At 49.4% G+C, this 19,797-nt stretch overlaps 1 protein-coding gene across 1 annotated transcript in view; it reads right to left on the reverse strand.

Annotated features, from left to right (window-relative positions):
* The window catches only part of LSM5 (LSM5 homolog, U6 small nuclear RNA and mRNA degradation associated), a 147,608-nt gene that overhangs the window by 59,870 nt on the left and 67,941 nt on the right, over window positions 1-19,797 (reverse strand). Inside the window, exon 2 of the mRNA XM_069613226.1 lies at window positions 77-172. Coding sequence (XP_069469327.1) covers window positions 77-172 — 96 coding nt within the window. The remainder of the gene's footprint in view (window positions 1-76; window positions 173-19,797) is intronic.

Raw genomic sequence — 19,797 nt, forward strand, 5'->3', positions numbered from 1 at the left:
TTATATTAAAATGTGAAAAGTACGATTTTGGAAAAAGCAAATTATCTAAATTAAATGAACAATAAGAAAAGGATACTGACAAAATCATCGAACCCAAGCAATGTGCCAACAATTTCTTTGTCGCTTTTCATCACAATGTGAATCCGAGATCCAATACACTTGTCCACCAATTCTAGTGAAAAGAAAAGAAACATGCGAGTAAACAAAAAATATAAAGTTTAAGATATGAAGAAAACATTTTTAAAAATTATCCATGTTGGAGGACCATTGCAAAACAGCACATAGCCAGTCAATACCACACCACAAGAGTTCACCTTTCAGTTTTAAGTCAAGAGCAAGAGTCAATTTCAGATAAATGTTCAAAACTAATTTCAGGCCTCAAAATCTGCACTCGCCATATGCTAAACGAACGATTCCTGGCAAGTAAGAAAGGGTGGGCTTGTGCATAAGCAGAATGGAGTAGTAGTAAATGGATTTATTTTGATTTATTAAAAAAATGAAGTGTTTTGCCAAGAAGCACTTTAAAAACAGCACACTGATGGTTGGAGAAATCCCTCTGCTGTGAAATTACATAGTCCTAAAACAGTAAGTGATAAAAGGGCAGCATTAAATAGTCTCTGCATGAAGTAAACAAAAAGGTGATTGAATAGGGAGCCATCCCGCATGCATAGCCTTCCTGCGAGGCTCAAGGATTCAAGTAGCAAAGTTCAAAACCTTAAGTGGAAAAAAAGGAGAAATGGGAAGTCCCACTCTTCAGCCTGAGATGGGGGCGCTATGCCAATACGTGTTTCACTACAGCGAAAGGGGAGTAGATTACAGATTTGACAGATGTTAAAGTTAATCTGGTGGCATTTGAAGTCAGGTTGTGGTTAAAAAAATAAAAACTCCCAGACTAGGAGCAATGTGGAGGATGGAGCAAGATGGTCGTCGGGTGAGGGCAGAATAGTAAAGAAAGGGTATACATTGGAGGCCAAGAGAAAGACCAAAACCAAACCCGTTTAGGAGAAATCGCGAATCAGTCAAACCAAAGAGGTAGGCCCTAATGTAGGAAGCCAACACAGGGGCGAAGGAAAAGAGTAGTATCCCAGTTATTGGAAGATATGAGAAGCCAAGCGCAAAGATGGGTTTGCATAGAGACCAGATCCTTGCAGGAAACTAAATGGGTTAGGTTTAGGCCTGTCCGTAATTGTTTTTATTTATTTATTTATTTATTTTTAAACACAGCATGTTTCACCCACATCCTCAATTCAACCAGTCATAATGAAATCCAGGATGCAGCATATATTAATGTATTCAACTTTTTATCCACGTATAACTTATATTTTGAACCATTAATATCTGTAATTGCATCTGTAAACTTCACCGTAATCAAACTAAGGTTAAGTTCCCTAGTGACAATATATCACAACACACACCCGTGCTTTTATCAGCTGCAGAGGGGACAACGCAGCTAAACGTACTGTCTACACCAGGGGTCTGCAAACGTTGGCTCGCCCGAGGTTTGACTACAACTCTGGTTGGCTCGCCGGAGGTTTGACTACAACTCTCATGCTTCCTCACCATGGACTAGGCTGGCCAAGACTGACGGTATCCATAGTCCCAAACATCTGGAGAGGAAAAGGTTGCAGACCGCTGGTCCACACAATGCTTTCACGCGTCACCATAGAAATGAGCAAGGCTCTGGGCGTGACCAAGATGGCGACCATGTAGCAGCACTGAGTCACTGCTCTGCCAACGAACTTCAACATCCTGTAACCTACCACATTAGGGGACACAATGCGCAAGGCATAAAGTAAACGTGTGGAACGCTGTTCTAGAGACAGAGGCTGCGCTGCCAATGCAGCCCTGTGTCACTGGCACATCCCCATCACGTGTCACACGACTTGAGCAGGAGGCTGCCCCCCCCCCCCCTAGGATCCAAGTGGCCTCAACAGTTAGGGAAGGCAAGGATGACGGCATTTAGGGCTATTAACGGCCATTGTTGCTTCGCTGGTTGGGGTTTGGAAGTACAGGTGGGGAAGAGGTGTTTTGTTTTGAATTTTTGCGCAACCTCTTCTCTCTGCACAGCACTTCTGCACACACGTTACTACACCACAAAACAAACCGCACATAACCCCACACAAAAGCACATGGGAGTCTGCCGAGATGTAAATCGCACCGAAGCTCCGCGAACGGTGCAAACGAAACTGATACTGTCAACAGGACATCGCAACTCTCACCAACACTTTCCGCTTTGACCTACTAACCCATCCCACAGTCTTACCTTTCAGATTTGCCAGAGCACCAGAGGACCACTCGGGTAGTGATAGCGTGCAGTATAAATTATCTGCAACATTAACTTGAGGCATTAATAATGTTGTGAACAGGCACAGGGTCATCTCATCTTTAAAGCAGCACAAAATTGAGATAGGAAGGAGGAAACGCACCTTACTGGCACGGAATATGTCAAATTGCAAGGGCCAACTGTACTTTTCATCTATCTCTGCAGCAGCCAGAGGGTTAGAAATTTAGATAGTGCCAATTTGAATTACAAAAACACATGATACAAGGGTGCTCTTCCTGAGTACCTAAGCGCCCAATATGAAGGACCCCGGTTGGTTTTACTTGAGGTCTCCAATATTGCTGTACCAAATGGGTAACAGGATCATATGAGGGTGACTATTGTATACTGGACAGACTTGGATAGCTTCAGGAACACAGGCCGTCGCTTAGGGACAGGGTCTAGAACATTACAAGTCTGCGATAGGTTCTAACTAGACACCTGGCGTAATCATCACCTGTATGGAGTGCGATTCTCATATTGGTCACAGATGCATAATACGTGCTCACGTATTGACATCTTATTTTGGAGTAAAATATCTGTGCACAGGGTAAGACAGGCAGTCTTCCACAGATCAATATCCAATCATTCTCTTTTAAAGGTTCTGATGGACTGGGTAGGCAGCCCTAGTTTTCCACCACAATGGAGACTGCAAACATCAGCCTTGCAGGAAGGGGCATACAGGCACATGATAGAGATCATCCGTGCATTTTTCCATATGAACAGAGGCACAGTAGACTCCAGTGGGATGCTTTGGGAGGCCTTTAATGGAATGACCCGTGGGGTGTTAAATGTCAAAGATCTGGAGAATGAGGAGCGTGCTAAAGAAATAACGACATTAGAGAAACAAATACAGGAGCTAAATGCCCTACCTCACACGGACCCAGCAGTCCCTGCTCTACTAACTCAAACACAGGCAAAGTTGAACACAGCACAGGAGGAAGTAAAATTTGAATACCGTGTACTTACCAAATCCCAGCATGAATTTGGGGGTAGGCTGGGAAAAGTTAACATGGATGAATATGAAATCCTGCAATACGAAGCCCATTATTCGCATTCAGACATTTGGGGGAACCATCACACAAGACCTGCAAACAATTATAAATTCGCAGGGTATTTGTAGATAATGCTACTTGGGGAGCTGATGAGACATTACGGACTACCTAGCAGATGTGATGCTTCCGCGGTTGAGCCAAAATGACTATCTGAACCTGCCTGGATATCCCAGTCACCATGCAAGATGTGAAATGGGCAATCTTGAATATTTCAATGGGCAAAGCTCAGGGCTTGGAACGATTGCCAGATACCTTTAGTGAGATCCTATTTCCATACCTGTACAATATGTACGTGGAGGCCCTAGAAGTTGGGCGATTGCCAACTTCTTGGACTGAGGCGGTGATGACATTACTGCTGAAATCAGGTAAATCTGAATTAAGTGTAGGTCCTATAGACCTTTGTCACTGATGAACACAGATGTGAAGATTAGTACGATCCTGGCGGGGTGAATTGCAAGGGTGGCACCTTAACTGGTTGCTGAAAACCAGGCAGGATTCAAGGCAGGGAGGACCACCTCCCTTAGCCTGCACAAATTATTTCTGGTGATGGATGGGTCAATGCCTTCCTTGGAGACTATGCACTCTAGATGCTGAAAAGGCATTTGACAGTTCACTGGGGATTAATGCACGCTGCAATGCTCGAATATGGGTTTGGGCAAAGGATATGTAGATGGATCTCACTGCTTTACAACAACTCAGTAGCCAAAAATCAGGACCAATGACCACTTCTGATTTCTATAGGCAGAGGTACAAGGCAGGGATGCCATCACCGTTGCTATTTGCTCGGATTATAGAACCATTGGCATGCAGCCTTAGAACAAAATTTGACAACCAACTGGTGGCAACAGTCTCACTGTACGCAGACAATGTACACAAAAGACCCGGGAAATAATATACCACTAATGCTATGTGAAATTGTGCGTTTTGGACAAATGTCTGGCCTGAGGATTAACTGGCCTAAATCAGTGCTGTACCCCCTTCCCGGGAATTAGACAATCTGCCACTAAAAAGGTATCCACAGACTCCTTCAAATTAGGGGTAATGGTGAACGCAGATTTCAAAGTGGTGTACACGAAGACTCCGGTAGAGTATGTTGTCCCAGGTGGACCAGATTGTAACTACTTGGGCTAACATACCGTCATCACTTCTAGGGAAAAGAGCTGCTGCAAAAATAGTAATTCTACCAAGACTGCTGCATCGCTTGCAGGTTTTACCAACCAGCATACCACCAGCATTTTTGAAGAAGGTGGACGCTACACTACTTTGGGGTAGTACGAACCAAAGGATTGCACCAACTAAGTTGAAACAAAACATAGAAAATGGAGGGCTGGGCGCTCTGGACTCGGCTGTACTATTATGCTGCACAATTACAGCATGTAGTAAGTTGGGGGAAGGTGGGTGTGTTAGACCTCCCCAACAGGATGACAGGCCATAATGGGGAACAGAAATTGTTGAATCTGCTGTGGGTAGGTGTGGCGAAAGCAAAGGGGTTAACAGCTCCGATAAGAGTGCTGCATAATATATGGGCCAGCCTAGATCCACAGCAAAAAAAAAAAGTAGATGTGTAGTAGCGCACGAGATTCCGATATGAGACAATTGCACATTTAAAAGGCACAGTAAGTAGAATCAGGAAAAGGGTCTGGGGCAAAAAAGGTTGTAGGACCGTGGGAGATGGAACAAGTTACTTACCTGTAACTGTTGTTCTCCAGCATGGGTCTGGCATGGATTCACATGCTCATGAATATTCCGTCGTCAGGCTGGGAATCCTCGGTAAAGAAAAAATCAGTATCAGTTTCGTTTCTGATCTGTGTTTCTTAGTAGTAACCAATCACTGATCTCTGGGCCATACTGCCCCCAGCCAATGACTGCCCTCTTCCCAAGCCCCGCCCCTAGCAGCCATCCTCAGATTTGGTAGCACGCCAAGTGGCAGTATGACCAAGTGAAGAGCCGCAGAGGGGCAGGTAGCACGGTTCGTATGTGAATCCATGCCAGACCCATGCTGGAGAACAACAGTTACAGGTAAGTAACTTGTTCCTTCTCCAGCATGGGGTCTGGCATGGATTCACATGCTCATGAATAAAAGAATACATAGCAGTACACACATGCACAACCACGGGAGGTGGCAAAGGCTCAACATTAAGCATTACATACCAACTCAACATTAAGCAATTCTTACCTCCTCACCAGGCTCACCTTAGGCAAACAGGTTGCGCAGTACTGCTTGGCCGACCCTGGACTCCTCCCTGGAGTCCCGATTGACGCAGTAGAATCTTGTGAAGGTGTGCGTCGACCTCTGTGTAGCAGCCCTGCAGATGTCCAGCAGGGGCACACCAGACAGGAACGCCGTGATAGCAGCGATCGCTCTGGTCGAATGGGCTGTCGGACGGCCGGGCAGCGGTCGGTTTGCCAACCGGTGACAGTGCATGATGCAGCCGTAGAGCCATCTGGAAATGGAAGTCTTCGAGAGAGCCTTCCCTTGATTCACAGACCCAAAGTTCACAAACGGCTGTGACGTCTTCCGAAAACTCTTTGTGCGGTCCACGTAGAACTTCAGCGCTCTAGCTACATCCAGCAAGTGCAAAGTCCTCTCGGCCGGCGTCGAAGGCGACGGGAAGAAAACTGGTAAAACCAAGGGCTCGTTGAGGTGGAAGTCAGACGGCACCTTGGGCATGAAGGAGGGGTGCGTCCTCAGCACCACCCTCGTGTCATGAAAAGTCAAGTATGGAGGCTTGCAAGATAGGGCCTGGACCTCTCCCACTCGTCGTGAGGAGGTGATGGCCACAAGAAACGCTGTCTTCCATGACAGGAACTTCAAAGGCGCCGAATGCATAGGCTCGAATGGGGACCCCCACGAGCCTGGTCAGTACCACATTAAGCTCCCACGCCGGGGCAGGAGCCTTCACCGGCGGGAACGATCGGAATAGTCCCTTCATAAATTCCTTCACCAGGCGATGAGACCCCAAGGACGCCCGTCCCGTAGTTCTGGTATATCGGGAGATGGCAGCCAGATGTATTTTGATGGAGGCGTGAGCCAGTCCAGCTCTGGCCAGTGACATTAGGTACAGCAGTACTTGAGGGGCCGTAATCCGCAGAGGGTTAATCCTCTGTGCACGGCACCAGACAAAGAACCTCTTCCATTTATGACCGTAACACCTGAGAGTTGAGGACGCCCTGGCCTTTGCAAGACCCTCTCTGCAATCAGCCGGTATATCGTACCCTCCAAACTCTAGTGCTGCAGAAGCCAGGCCTGCAAGTTCAGCGAATGTGGGTCGTGATGGAGAATGGCGCCTCCTTCTCTGGAGAAGACCCGCGTCCGCCGGCAGCTTGACTGGTGGGGACGTGGACAAGTCCAGAAGGTACGGGAACCAGATCTGCCTCGGCCACGCCGGTGCGACCAGGATCATCCTGCACCTGGACTTCTTGAGCTGGTTGATGAGGCGGAGCAGCAACGGCAACGGAGGGAACGCGTATAGAAACAGGCCGTCCCAAGGGAACGAGAAACATCGCCCATGCTCCTCGGCTGTGGGAACCTGCTGGCGAACCTCTGGCACTTGGAGTTCGTTACCGTCGCGAACAGGTCGATCTGGGGTTTGCCCCTTCGTTGGAAGAGCCGATCCACTTGATCCTGGCGTAGTTCCCACTCGTGGCACGAGCGCAGCTCCCTGCTGAGTGAGTCGGCGATGGTGTTTTTTTTATTCCTGCCAAGTGAAAGGGAACCAGAAACATCCCCTGGGCAACGGCCCAGTGCCACAGATCCTGGCCCTCCTTGGTTAGGGCTGGGGATCTGGTGCCCCCTTGCTTCCGTATGGAGAACATTGTGGTGGTGTTGTCGGTGAAGATCCTCACCACCTTGTCCTAGAGGGACGGAAGGAACGACTTCAGAGCCCAGAACACTACTCGGAGCTCCAGAATGTTGATGTGAAGAGACCTCTCCTCCGGGAGCCAAAGGCCTCTTGCGTGGAGATCTCCGGTGTGGGCCCCCCCCCCCCAACCCTCCAGAGAGGCGTCCGTCATCACCATCTCCTGAAACGCCGGGGTTTGAAAGTCCGTGCCTGTAGTGAGATGAGCACGGGTGCCCCACCATAGGATCGCCTGACGGAACTCCTTGTCGAGAGGGATCCTGTCCTCGAAGCAGCCCCTCGCCTGAAACCAGCGGGCATCGAGAAACTCCTGTAGCAGACACATCCGAAGTCTGCAAAGGGGTACAAGATAGATGCACGAGGACATCCCGAGAAGGGACTTGATGGACCTCACCCTGGCCATGTCTGTGGCTAACAGGCGCCACACCTTGCCCAGGATGGTCTTGGTCCTCTCCTCTGAAGAGGAGGCCAATTGCCCCACTGTATAGAGCTTCGCTCCCAGAAACAGTGCTACTTGCGATGGAACCAGGTGGGATTTGGGGTAGTTGATGGCGCACCCCAGCTCCGTGAGCAACCGGATGGTCCTCGCCGTGTGTTCAACGGCGAGTTCCCTTGTCCTTGCCCGGATTAACCAGTCGTCTAGGTAGGGGTAGATGTGGATCCCATGCAGGCGCAGCCACTGGTGCCAGGCACTTGGTGAAAACCCTGGGTGCCGACCTTAATCCGAACGGCAGGGCACTGAATTGGTAGTGGCGTCCCTGAACCATGAACCTGAGGAACTTCCTGTGCCGTTTTAGAATGGGGATGGGGAAGTAAGCATCCTCCAGGTCCAACGACGATAAGAAGTCGCCTTCCTCCAGCTGTCCCAGCACGTGATGGAGGGTGACCATCCTGAATTTCTGCGCCTTGATGTATTTGTTTAACCGACGCAGGTCCAGGATGGGGCGCCAACCGCCGGTCTTCTTTCTGACGAGGAAGTACCTTGAGTACACTCCGGAGCCTCCTGGGGACGAGCTCGATGGCACCTTTCTTGAGCATCGCCCTTACCTCCAACAGCAGTTGAGGGACGGGATTCTCCTTCCTGGCCACGGGAGGAATGCAAGGGCACTTCTTTTGGAATTCCAGCGAGTGCCCGTTGGCTAGGGTGTCCAGCACCCAACGGTCGGTGGAGATGGACTCCCACACGCTGACGAACTTCGTCAGCCGGCCTCCCACCGGGGTGCTTTGGTGGGGGCCAGACAACACGGCCGGGTCTGTCTTGCTTGGAGGCGGCCTTGCTGCCTTGGCCTCCCTGGCGACGACGGCGGGATTCCCCTTGCTTGCCGCGACCTCTGTACGCCTCCTGGGAAGAGGAGCGGGCCGCCTGGCGGTAAGTGGAGGAGCCACCGCTGGATCCTTTGGAGGCACCCTGTCTGCCTCCGGAGCTCCAAAAGGGCAGCTGCTGTTGAAGCACCCTTAGGGCCCGGGCCGTTCCGAGTCGGTCTTGATGGCCTGTAGAGACTCGTCCACCGCCTTATCAAAAAGGTTGTTTCCTTCGAAAGGCATGTCCAACACTCTGCTCTGGACATCCTGGCGAAAGTCTGTCGCCTTGAGCCATCCTCGTCGTCGGAGGCAAACTCCGTTGCCCAGTTGGCGAAATCCGGTCTCGGCAATGTCCGTTGCCACCGTTATGGCGTGATCCAACGCCACCTCACCTTCCTGCAGAATTTCTAGGGCCTCCGCCCTCTTCTCGTCAGGTAGGAAGTCTGGAAGGGGAGCTATCTTGAACCAGAGCTCCCCATCGTAGCGGGCCACGATCACTTAAGGCGGCCAATGCCTTAATCGTCGTCGCCGACGTGACGACTCGTCGTCCCATGGAGTCCAACTTCTTGCCCTCGCTGTCCAGCGGGGGAAGTGGAAGTTGAAGCAGCCACACCCGCTGCCGCCTTCTCAGCCGCTGCCGAGACAACAGAGTCCGGCGTGGGCTGGGCCCTGAGGCACAAGGGGGCGGCATCGGGGACTCTGTACTTCTTCTCGTACCTGTCCCTCTTGGCAGGTGTCGTGGAAGGGTTCTTGAGGACAGCAAGCCCCTCGTCCCAGATGTCGAGCAAAGGCACCATGAGGACTGTCTTCCTCTTGGCCTCTCGTCGTTGGTACTGAAACCCTTCCTTTTTTTTTTTCTGGGCGGAGCTCGAAGAGCTCAGATGCCCTGGTTATCATGGCGTGGAAAGAGCCAATTTCGTCGGCTGGAGAAGCCCGTGGGGGGGGGGTGTGATGACGGGATGTCCGCTGTGTCATCGCCGCCGTCATCGTCCGTCCCCATCGCTGTATCGTCACCGTAACCTCTCTAGGGTCCAGCGAGGAGGATGCGGGGTCCACAGGTCTCGCAGGCACGAAGGGAGGAGCGGGGTGGACTCCTCCGCGTGTTCGGAGGGCTTCCCGACGGGCCTGGTTCTGGGTCTTCCGTCGGGGTCCGTGACAATCTCGTCCTTATCTCGGTACATAAGGATTGGATTGCCAACAAAATGGCTGCCGAGCTATCCTGAGGCTCGGGTAACGGCTGCGCCGGAGGGTATTGCCGCTCCACTGGGCCCTCTTTGTCGTCATTGTCGCCATCTTCGATCACGTCAGCAGGGACCGCCCCCTGGGATCGAACCTCTCGTTGAGGCCTATGAACCTCTCATTGAGGCCTATGGACCTCTCATTGAGCCCCTTCTCGGTTTCCACCTACTCCTCAGAGGCTGATTCCGAGTCTGTAATGGCCAGGTCACCGGCCCCCCCACCTTTTTTTCAGCCGGGGGCTTCACGGGGGTCTTAACGATGGGCTGAAAAGAGGATTCCCTTCCGCGGTGACAGGGATACTCTGGGCCCGGAGGCCGTTTCCACTGGCGTAGTCTCAGCCGGCTTCGCCAGGGTCGCAGCGACCACTTTGATAGTGGCCTTTGCCGGCTGGATCAAAGCCCTCACCACCTTAGGTGCGTCCTGGGCCTTCGCCTTGGGGGGAGGCTCAGCGCCTCGCTCTCCCTTCGAGATCGACCGGGTCCGCTCCAACGGCTTACCCGGGTTCTCGGACTTCCTCTTCTTCGAACCAGAGCGCTGGCTCGTGGTCGTACGTGCCGGGGAAGTAGCGCCCTGCCTGGCAGCCGAAGAGCCCGACCTTTCGGCGCACCCGGTGCCCGCAGACTCACGGTGCTTGGCCTTCTGTTGGGCCCACGTCACCGGGGCACCCTCACAGGACTTAGAAGCCCGCTCAGACTTTTTCTTCGCCTTCTCACCTGCTGTGCCCTTCTCCAGCCAGGCGGGATCGACGATCTTGTTTGGTCCATTCCGAAAGGTTCTTGCAGAACGCACAGTCCTTCTCCACGTACGTCTTGTCCTCATGAAGGCAGTAGAGACATTGTGAATGCTCGTCCTCCTTGAAAACGTTTTGCAGTCCGCATCCAGGGCAGCACCTGAACAGCTTGGATCCGGGCATCGAGCTTCCCTTGTCCTGGGTCATGTCCATTGAGGTAGTCCGCAGATCTTCCGGAATCCTCCAAGAAGTGTAAACTCGACGAAAACTTCACCCTTGAGGGGCGTAGAAGAATTCCGAAACGGGTCCCCGTTGTCGGAAGTAGAAACGGTGGAGCTTGAGGCTCAATTAAACCGAAAAAATTAGAAAATCTCCTGAAAAAATGTGAAAACGCAGCAAAAAAACTCGAGAGCTAAAGCACGAGGACTGCCAACACTTGAGCGTGTGGTAAAAATCTGAGGATGGCTGCCAGAGGTGGGGCTTAGGGAGAGGGCAGTCATTGGCTGGGGGCAGTATGACCCAGAGATCAGTGATTGGTTACTACTAAGAAAGAGATCAGAAACGAAACTGATACAGATTTTTTCTTTACCGAGGATTCCCAGCCCGACGACGGGGAACATTCATGAGCATGTAAATCCATGCCAGACCCCATGCTGGAGAATTATATGAGGGAGGATTGGCCCTGCCATTCCAAGAGGCACTTCAGTTTCTGCCATATGCTGCAACAATGGCAGCCATCAGAGAAACATAGACGTACATCCCCGAAATACCCACTGAACACACAACGGTGGTAGAAATTGCATGTCTCGCAAAAGGGGGGTGGAGAATCACCACACTACATAAGGCACCGATGGCTGGTCAGGCCCTGGGCCAGATGAAAGTGAGCACTGAGAAAGGGATAATGGTGTAGATCTGGATGACACAAAATGGAAAAAGGTGTGTCAGCGTGTTCAAGAACTATCGATAAACCCTAGACTGAAGCTTATATAAACGACAGACACCAGAACGTATACATACACTTGCCCCAGGATACCCTGCTGCTTGCGCTAGATATGCAAAGTAGCGAAAGCATATGGTATGGGAGTGCTGTCCAATGCCATCTGCATGGCAACTGAGACAGCTCGCAAAAATTACTGCTTGGACGATGATCCGCTGGTATGCCTACTAGGGCAAATGGGCAACCAGGCAGTTTTATTGTATTGCAATTTTTCTGAAATGCTGGAAAGCAATGCAGCGGGAGAGCGCGATGGCTCCAGTGTTTAAAGATTGGCAAAGGCATCTAATCGGGTAGACCACAGCAGAGAGAGAGATTTATATGTACAGAGGGCTATCAGGACGGGTGCTGAAATACTGCACTCAAGGTGAGACAGGTTGCCAAGAACCATCCCATCTGAGGCCACTGTGAATTAAAACGCCTTAAGTGCAGGACCTATGCGGATAGTATCATTAGATGTGGTGCTTCCTGCCCCACAGGCGGCTTTGTTGGGAAATACCTATGCAGTGGTGGTAGAGGAGCTGGCTCCTTACCGTCAAACAGCAAATTTATCTTGTGCCTATGATTCAACAATATACTTCCCTTGGGATTGTGTTTGATTCAAGGTGCACGTTAATTAAATCTATGTCGCAAGTGTTTGCGTTGGAATTGTCGTATGGTTGATTTAAAATTAAATGCCTGTCCAGTAGTAAAAAAAAGGAAAAAAAAAAAAGAATGGGCAAGACTTTAGCCTTCAATAAATATCAACAAACCCTAAACACCCCAACATCTACACTGGAACAAGGAATTTTATGCATGCTTTCTGCTGCCGCAAAGCATTCTCCATGGGCAAAATATGAAGTAATTAAACCTTTTGAATTAGCTATTTAAATGTCTCCCTATGGTGTCTATTTGCACCACGAACCGATTGCCAAATTCAAAGTTCATCGTTGCCATTTTTTTTTTTAGATATTTGTCTCCCATCCTTTTCTTAAAACGCATGATTTTCTTTAAGCATATTCTACATTTCCCGTGGACGACTCCTGTTATCGCCCTGCTCTCTTGTTGCCATATTTCCCTCACTGTGTTCTTGCCCTACGATTCTAAACTGCTTCATTGCTTCTCGAAGTTTGTCTTGTGCTCAATAAATAACCGAAAAATAACAATTGTTTTTTTTTCAAATCAGTTTTATTTTGTGATTGGGTCCAACAAACAAGCATGCCCAGTACTTGGGGTTTCAGATAGGACCCCGAATTAAAAGACAAAGAAAAGGAATCAAGACAAAGCCATGGAGATCGCTCATACCGAGACGATACTCACGATCAAGAACATCGTAGAACGGAAGACCCTTCCACTTGGATGTCTCTGCCATAGTCAAATGGAGCAACCATTCAAAGAAATGCAGGTTAAGAAAAAAGTAAACAACCTGCAGGGCTCATCTATCTGAAGGTGACCCTCCACCACTATGCATAACACAGCAAGGTGACTTCAAGGCAGTGTCTTACATGCTCGAATCTGCAAATGGTGATGGCCCTTATGCATGAACTTCTTGGCACTGTTCGTTCACATACAGCCAACAATGAGTATCAGGTCCGTTTATTTTACAGAATAATCTGACTTACAATTTGTTTTAAATTCCTTTACAACCCACATGTCCAACAATCCCAAGTGTTTTCTATGTAATATTTGTTAGTTTCCCTCCCCACCCCCATCAAGCAATTGCTTTTTTTTACAATACGTTTACAAACAAATGTCAATACAAACATTTTTTTCTGAATATATTCCATCTGCCGATTTGTAATGCCTCAAATGTAAAAATTCCATATCGCTTAGCGTATTTCCATTTGTTTCCGACACCGGATTTTCATACATTTTTGCCTCGTTTATTTCAAGCAGAGTATACAATTTAAAAATGAAATCCTAATAACTAAAACTAGACATCTTGGATGGTACGGACCCGTGGCATGCAGACCCCAGGGTTAAAAATTGCTAAAACCTATGTAGGTGCGTAGGAGAGCCTGGTTAACTTGAAATCAACAGACACCCGGAGCTACTTTTGTCTCCCCAGTCCAACTATTACTATCAACTAATATGCTATTAATTCACAACATACAGCAGATTGTTTTGACTGGCCATCTGAATAGATATCCTAGCAACAGTGAGTTTATTTTTAATATGAGCAGGGTTTGAAATGAAGTGTCGATGAGCAGGAGCTAAACCCAGGACATCAACAAATAAGCAGGGGAACCAGGAGTACACAGCGCACTACACTACCACATGAGATGCACATCAACCACCGCCTATGTTTAAACATGTCCCAATTCATCTTAACATTCTGGAACACTAAATGTTAATATCACATATGCATGTTTTTAAGGTACCAGTTGGACTAGGGAGCCAAAAGTAGCTCCTGGCGTCGGTTGATTTCAGGTTAATCAGGCTTTCCTACGGTAGAAGCAGGAGCTACATAGGTGTGAGCAATTTTTACCCCTGCAGTCTGTATGCCATGAGTCCGTTCCATCCAAGCTGTAAGCAGTTACTAACAAATTCAGCCACGTGATCCACCAAATTAAGACAGAACTATGTTTCTCAAATGTGGGTAGCAATGACCTCTTTCCCCACGTGTCTCGGATAGTGCAATTGTGCTAGTGCAGTGTTCAGTAATGCTAGTGACATAACCACTTTCCCTGTGTTATTCTGCCGCCACAGGGCATCCGTCAGGTGCATTCCCTTTTGGTCCACAACTACTGCTTTTCCCTGGGTGTAGCTCCCTGCAATGCCACAATCTGTGCTTCTGGCAATACATTGTACCCTTCCTTTAGCACCATGTTCCTTGTGCACTCGAGTATGTGGTGTTCCCAAAGCTCCCCAAAATAAAAAGTCTGCTGCTTCATTTCCTCTTGACATGGTATCTTCCCCTTTAGTGTGCGCGTGGCACTTTGCCATCTGTGCTGGATACGTTAATTACTTTATCAGTCTGCCCAATAGAAGTGCATGCTGAATTGAGTCCCGTCCGCCCTACTGAATCCTCTCCTGAGCCATTGTGACAGTCCAGAGTGTATTGTGTACGTCACATAGGTGGAGTCAGAGTACACAGTCAGCACCTTTTCTCGGTTATGTTTCAGTGCTAGTATTAGGGCCACTAGGTCTGCTGCTTGTGCTGAGTAATGGGATGATAGTCGCAGACTGGCTACTACCTCACTTGTAGCATCTTCTTTCAGTCTTACTACTTCAGCTCCCGTATGCCTGACCCCATCTGTCTGGTCAATTGTCGAAGATCCGTCAATGTAGAGCACATCTCCCCCCTCAAGTGCATCCTCCTCTACCTTGCAAGTGTCACTGAATATCTCTAGGTTTGCTGTGCAGTCATGTGTGTAGTCTATCTGTAGGACATCTGCTAGGAATATTTCTGGGTTGACACTGCACCCATCTTCAGTGCTACATTACAGTATCACCTCATACCCTGATGCTTTTTGTGTCGTCAGTGTGCTCTTTGGCTTCTGCAGTATCGCAAAGAGGGTGTGTGTTCCACGAAAAGAGTGATTGTCCACCCCATGGTAACTGCTGTCGACTTCTCCACTGCAAACGCGGCAGCTGCCAAAGCTTGTTCACACCGATTGTGTCCTCTCACTACTGGGTCGCGTTTCCCACTGTAGTAGGCTATTGGCTTGTGTCCCACGCTTGTCTATTGTGTCAGTACTGCCTTCATCACTACAGTGTGTGAGAACAGAGAAAGATTCTTGTGTAGTCTGGGATCCGTAGCACTGGTGCTGTGCATATTTCGTCTTTCAGCATGTCAAATGCCTCAGTCATTTCTGTAGTCCATGTTAGTGTTTTGTTCCCTTTCTGCGCCTCCTTCAGAGCACCCAGTAGGGGCTTTGTGTATGTGCTGTAGTCAAAGAACCATGCTCTGCAGTAGTTGCATAACCCCAAGAACGGTTGCATCTCTCGCACGGTCGTGGACTTGGGGGTTTTGCATATTCCCTGCTCTCTATGGGGGGGGGGGAGATCTGTCAGCCATTTTGGGATATCGCCTGTCCAACGTATAGCACCTCCTTCTGACAATACTGTAGCTTGTCGTTGTCCACCTTGTGTTTCTCATCAGCTAACACAGTCAGCATGTGTACAGAGTCCTGCCTACACTGATCTTCTGTCTCACTGAAAATCAAAATGTCTACATATTGCAAAACTGCGCTTTCCATCGGTATATTGCTCAAGTCCATCTGTATCATGCTGTTCATGATATATGGTGACTAGCAGTACCACAGAGGAAGTCTTGTATGTTTCCACTTGTTTTCTATACCTAAAGCTGGTCAATTCTTATGAATCTGGGTGTAGTGGTAAAGCAGAATGCATTCTTCAAGTCAATGACCGTAAAGCAGGCAGCCTCAGAAGGAATGCTGAACAAAATTGTAGTGGGGTTTGCAACTAAAGGATATTCTGCTTCTACAACGTGGTTAAGAGGCCTTAAATCCAAACACCATTCCCCCCCCCCCCTTGCCTTCCTAATTGGGTACACCAAAGTGTTGCATGGGGACTCGGATGTTACAAGAATGCTTCTCCCAATCAGTCCTGCGATTGTCTCATAAAGCCCCTCATCTCCCTCCTTAGTTAGTGGGTACTGTTTTACTCTTGGCAAAACTGCTCCTGGTTTCAGCTTTGTCTTCAGTCCCCCTATGCTCTTTATGTGTCACACATCATAGGGACTTGAGGCCCATAAAGTGCTGGGTACTTTGGTCAGGTCCTCAAAGAATGGGGGTGGTGCTTCCAGCGGCATCGCCATCCTCTGTGGTACCTCCCTGTAGTGTATCCTTAACCAGTAAGTCGCACTCATTTCGAAACACTATTTCTAGTCTCTCTTCCCTGAATAGCTCTTCACCCGTCACGGTGGTCAACCTGCACCCTTCTGCCACTGCGATCACTGCTCTCCATGCCCGTCTTGTGTCATCCATCCCATGTACCGTTATTCAATCCTCTCTTGCAACCACTGCCTCCATTTCCATTGGCACTTGGCACTATGGTTCTTCCTCATCCAATGGTAGCTCAGGTCTGAATTGGTATTTGTTTGGAACCCGCCACACCTTCCCTGCAATGCCTGGAAGCCATGCAATAGCGATGTCATTCCCGTACTAGCACATTGCCACGTCCACCTGCCCCCACCCTCCTCTGTACAGTGCACCCACAGTAAGCTTGAACAATCGGTCTTACATAGAGCATGTGTATTCCTGGTGTAGAGTGAAAAATGGGCCGGTTTAGTCTGCTCATAATGTCTCGTCCCAGTAGGTTTACAGGTGTCTATCTAGAGTACAGTAAAGGCAGTGATAGATTATGATCTATAGAAAGTGAAATGTCTGTAAAAGGAAGCACTTTGAGCCCCAGAGAATCCCAAGTGTTCATGGCATCACCTGACAATGTAAACGCTCATTCCCTAGTCGCCCCTGTGTCAACAAGAAAGGAAAAGGTTTGGACACCCATCGCAACCCCTATGCAAGATTCCTCGCAGGGTTGGGTGTGATCGACAGGATGGGACACATCAAGTTCGTCTGTGGGCTGTCCTATTAAGGGTATAAGGACATCCCCATTCCCTGTAAAGGGAATGTTCCCCACCATGGTAACTCGTCCCAGTTGCCCAACATGAACCGGTCATGGAATCCACGCGTAATGCTGCGCCATTGTTCTGCATCTGTGCCAATTGCTGTGTGTTCCCCCGGTCCTGTGGTGCTTATAAATATTGTAGTACTGGTGCTTGCATCTGTGTTATTTTGTGTTTGTGGTGCTTGAACCTGTGATTGTGGCATCTGCTGATGAGTGCTCTGCATCTGTCCTTGCCGTTAGTCGTGTGTAGTAGTTATGCTGATCCCCTTGATATGGCTGCAGTTCAGTTGCATCCCCCTGTTCCTACACTCTTGAAATATGTCCAAATTGCCAACACGTTCAACACTGTGGTGGCTCCCTCCCTTGCCCTTGGAAACCCCTGAAAAATCCCCTGTGCCCTGCTGCATCTGCTGCCCATGTCCCCAAAACCCTCCTGGAAAACCCCCTTGGTTGTGATGCATCTGTGGTCTGAATCCGTGCCCTCTGTTGGCCCCCCTCTTCCTCTGAACCCTTGCTGTGCACCACCACGCCCCATGACCACCCTCCCACCCCCATGGGCAGTGCGAACTGCTGTGGCCTTTGTGGTTGCTGCTGCTGTCCCGGTGGGGTGGGGCTGGTTAATACCACCCCTTCCATCGCGTACTTAGATTTTTTTGCATCAATTTCGCTTAGTCCATCTTCCTGTCCTACGTCTTTTCCTTAATCTTCTCCTGCCATAGCCTACAATGGTGAACTATCGCGATTTATATTTTTGGCCATCCTATTGCTTCTATCCCTACCAACTTCCTTAGATTTTTCTGGACGGGCTCTGGCAGCCCCTGTACTAGTATGCGATAGAATATTGCTACTGTTTTGTACCGAGTTTCAAGGTGCCAAAGCTGTACTGCACAGGGTCTTTGACTTTCCTCATTTTCTGGGACATAATCACCCCAATGTCTGATGTGTCTGGGTATTGTGTCCTTAATGCTTGCAATACGGCAGTCCTGCAGTTTGCAAACAGCGAACCATGTGTGCCGTGTTTTGTGTCGTCACCCCCCAGGAATACCGCCCTCTTCCATACGTCAATCAGCCACGTCCCCTCCGTCCCCCCAAGATCGACACTAGCAGTACCTTTACGTCCCCCACAGCTAACGTTTTCCCGCAGTCATTTTCTCCATTTCATAAAACCACTTCCCAGCCCCTGCACTGAACGATGGCAGTCTACACTACACATTCTCCTGGTCTGCCTGCTTCCATGGTATAAACCAAGTTCGTACTTCTCTCTCCAATAAGGGCATCTGTGTGAACCCCTCCTCCCCAGGTGTGTTTCTGGTCAGTCTAACCTACCTGTCCCCTCCCTCGCTTTCAATGCCTGTGCATACATCTACCAGTTCTAGTATGGGTACTTGGATACAATCGTCATATCGCCTGGTTAACCTTCCCCTTGAACAAGCTAGGGCTGTTTCCCCCTTCTTCCTAGGCGGTCTCCAAGTCTATCGACATATGTAGTGCTGTCATGTAGGATGTGCAAGTCATTCGGCAGTCGTGCCGGCTTTTTGCAGCTGCCCCCTCCTTCTGTATACAACCTAAATTCCCATGACACCCGCTTGTCTTTCCCCGTTGACTGGGGTTGATACTGCTCCCCCCTCTCGTCCCCAATGTTCCCGTCTTCATTGCCAGACCCTGTGTCCATATTACCACAAAAATCATCTGCGAAACTCAGCCTCCTCGATGTCAAGTCGCGTTAGGTTTCAAGCTGAGGTCAATGTCCCTCAAGCCGTACCTACTTACTCACCCCCAGTCCCTTTAGGCCTGCTCCATCTTTCTGCAGTGCTCCTGCCCCACGAGCTTTGAAGCTGCAGTTTTCCCCCCACCCCAATCTATGGCTACTTGTGTCTTTACTACCCTTATTGCTCGCTCATCGTCCTCCCTGCACGCTTGTTCCCTTGCCAGTCTATCCAAATGCAACTTCGTCTGTTCCCTCTCAACCAACCTGAGTTTTTCCCGCCCTGCTACTTCCCTTCACCTCTCAATCTCTTCCAGTTCCCTTGTCCCGCTGCGCTCTCTTCTCGCCTTAAAGTCTCTCGATCCTCTCCCTTTGCTCCTTTTCCTCCTTTCTTCCCCATCCTCCCACTCCAGCTTCTCTTGTTTCAATTTCTCCTCCCGTTCCTTCTCTATCTCATCTGCCTCCTCCATTATCTCTGCCCAGTCTCATGCCTCGCTGCTCTCCTTCAAACCTTCCATTGCCTTAGTCGTCCCTTGTGCCTCTCAATCTATTTTTCCCTTCCAGCTTCAGGAGTATCTGTCCTATCCACTCGTTCGTGGCTAGGCTCCCGAGCCCCTCCTTCACCTGCTTCATCGCTCTCCCTCTCTCGCTAGCTGGCTGCCCTGCGCCTTTCAGCCCCTCCTCCTTTGTATATGGTGGTGGCTTACATGTCGGATTGGAGTACCCCTCTGATGCTCTCAATTCCCGTAAAGGGTACATCCCTTGCTCATCATCTGTGTAATTGGATGCAACACTCTGAGGGACATGGGGTGGTTCGGAGGGATGAGCCCCTGGCTCCTTCACATCCTGTTGGTTCAGCATCCACCGACTCCTCGCTGCGTCCTCCTCGCCCTCCTGAAACATGCACCACAATTCAAATATGACCATGAGTTATGTTAACTTCTTCCCCTTATAGGTACCCTGTATGTGTGTCATTAGTGATTGTTGCATGTCTTTGGAGAAACATCTGCATGATGGC

Source organism: Ambystoma mexicanum, chromosome 5p, assembly GCF_040938575.1.
Source record: "Ambystoma mexicanum isolate Mex_15411 chromosome 5p, UKY_AmexF1_1, whole genome shotgun sequence".
Lineage (NCBI taxonomy): Eukaryota > Metazoa > Chordata > Amphibia > Caudata > Ambystomatidae > Ambystoma > Ambystoma mexicanum.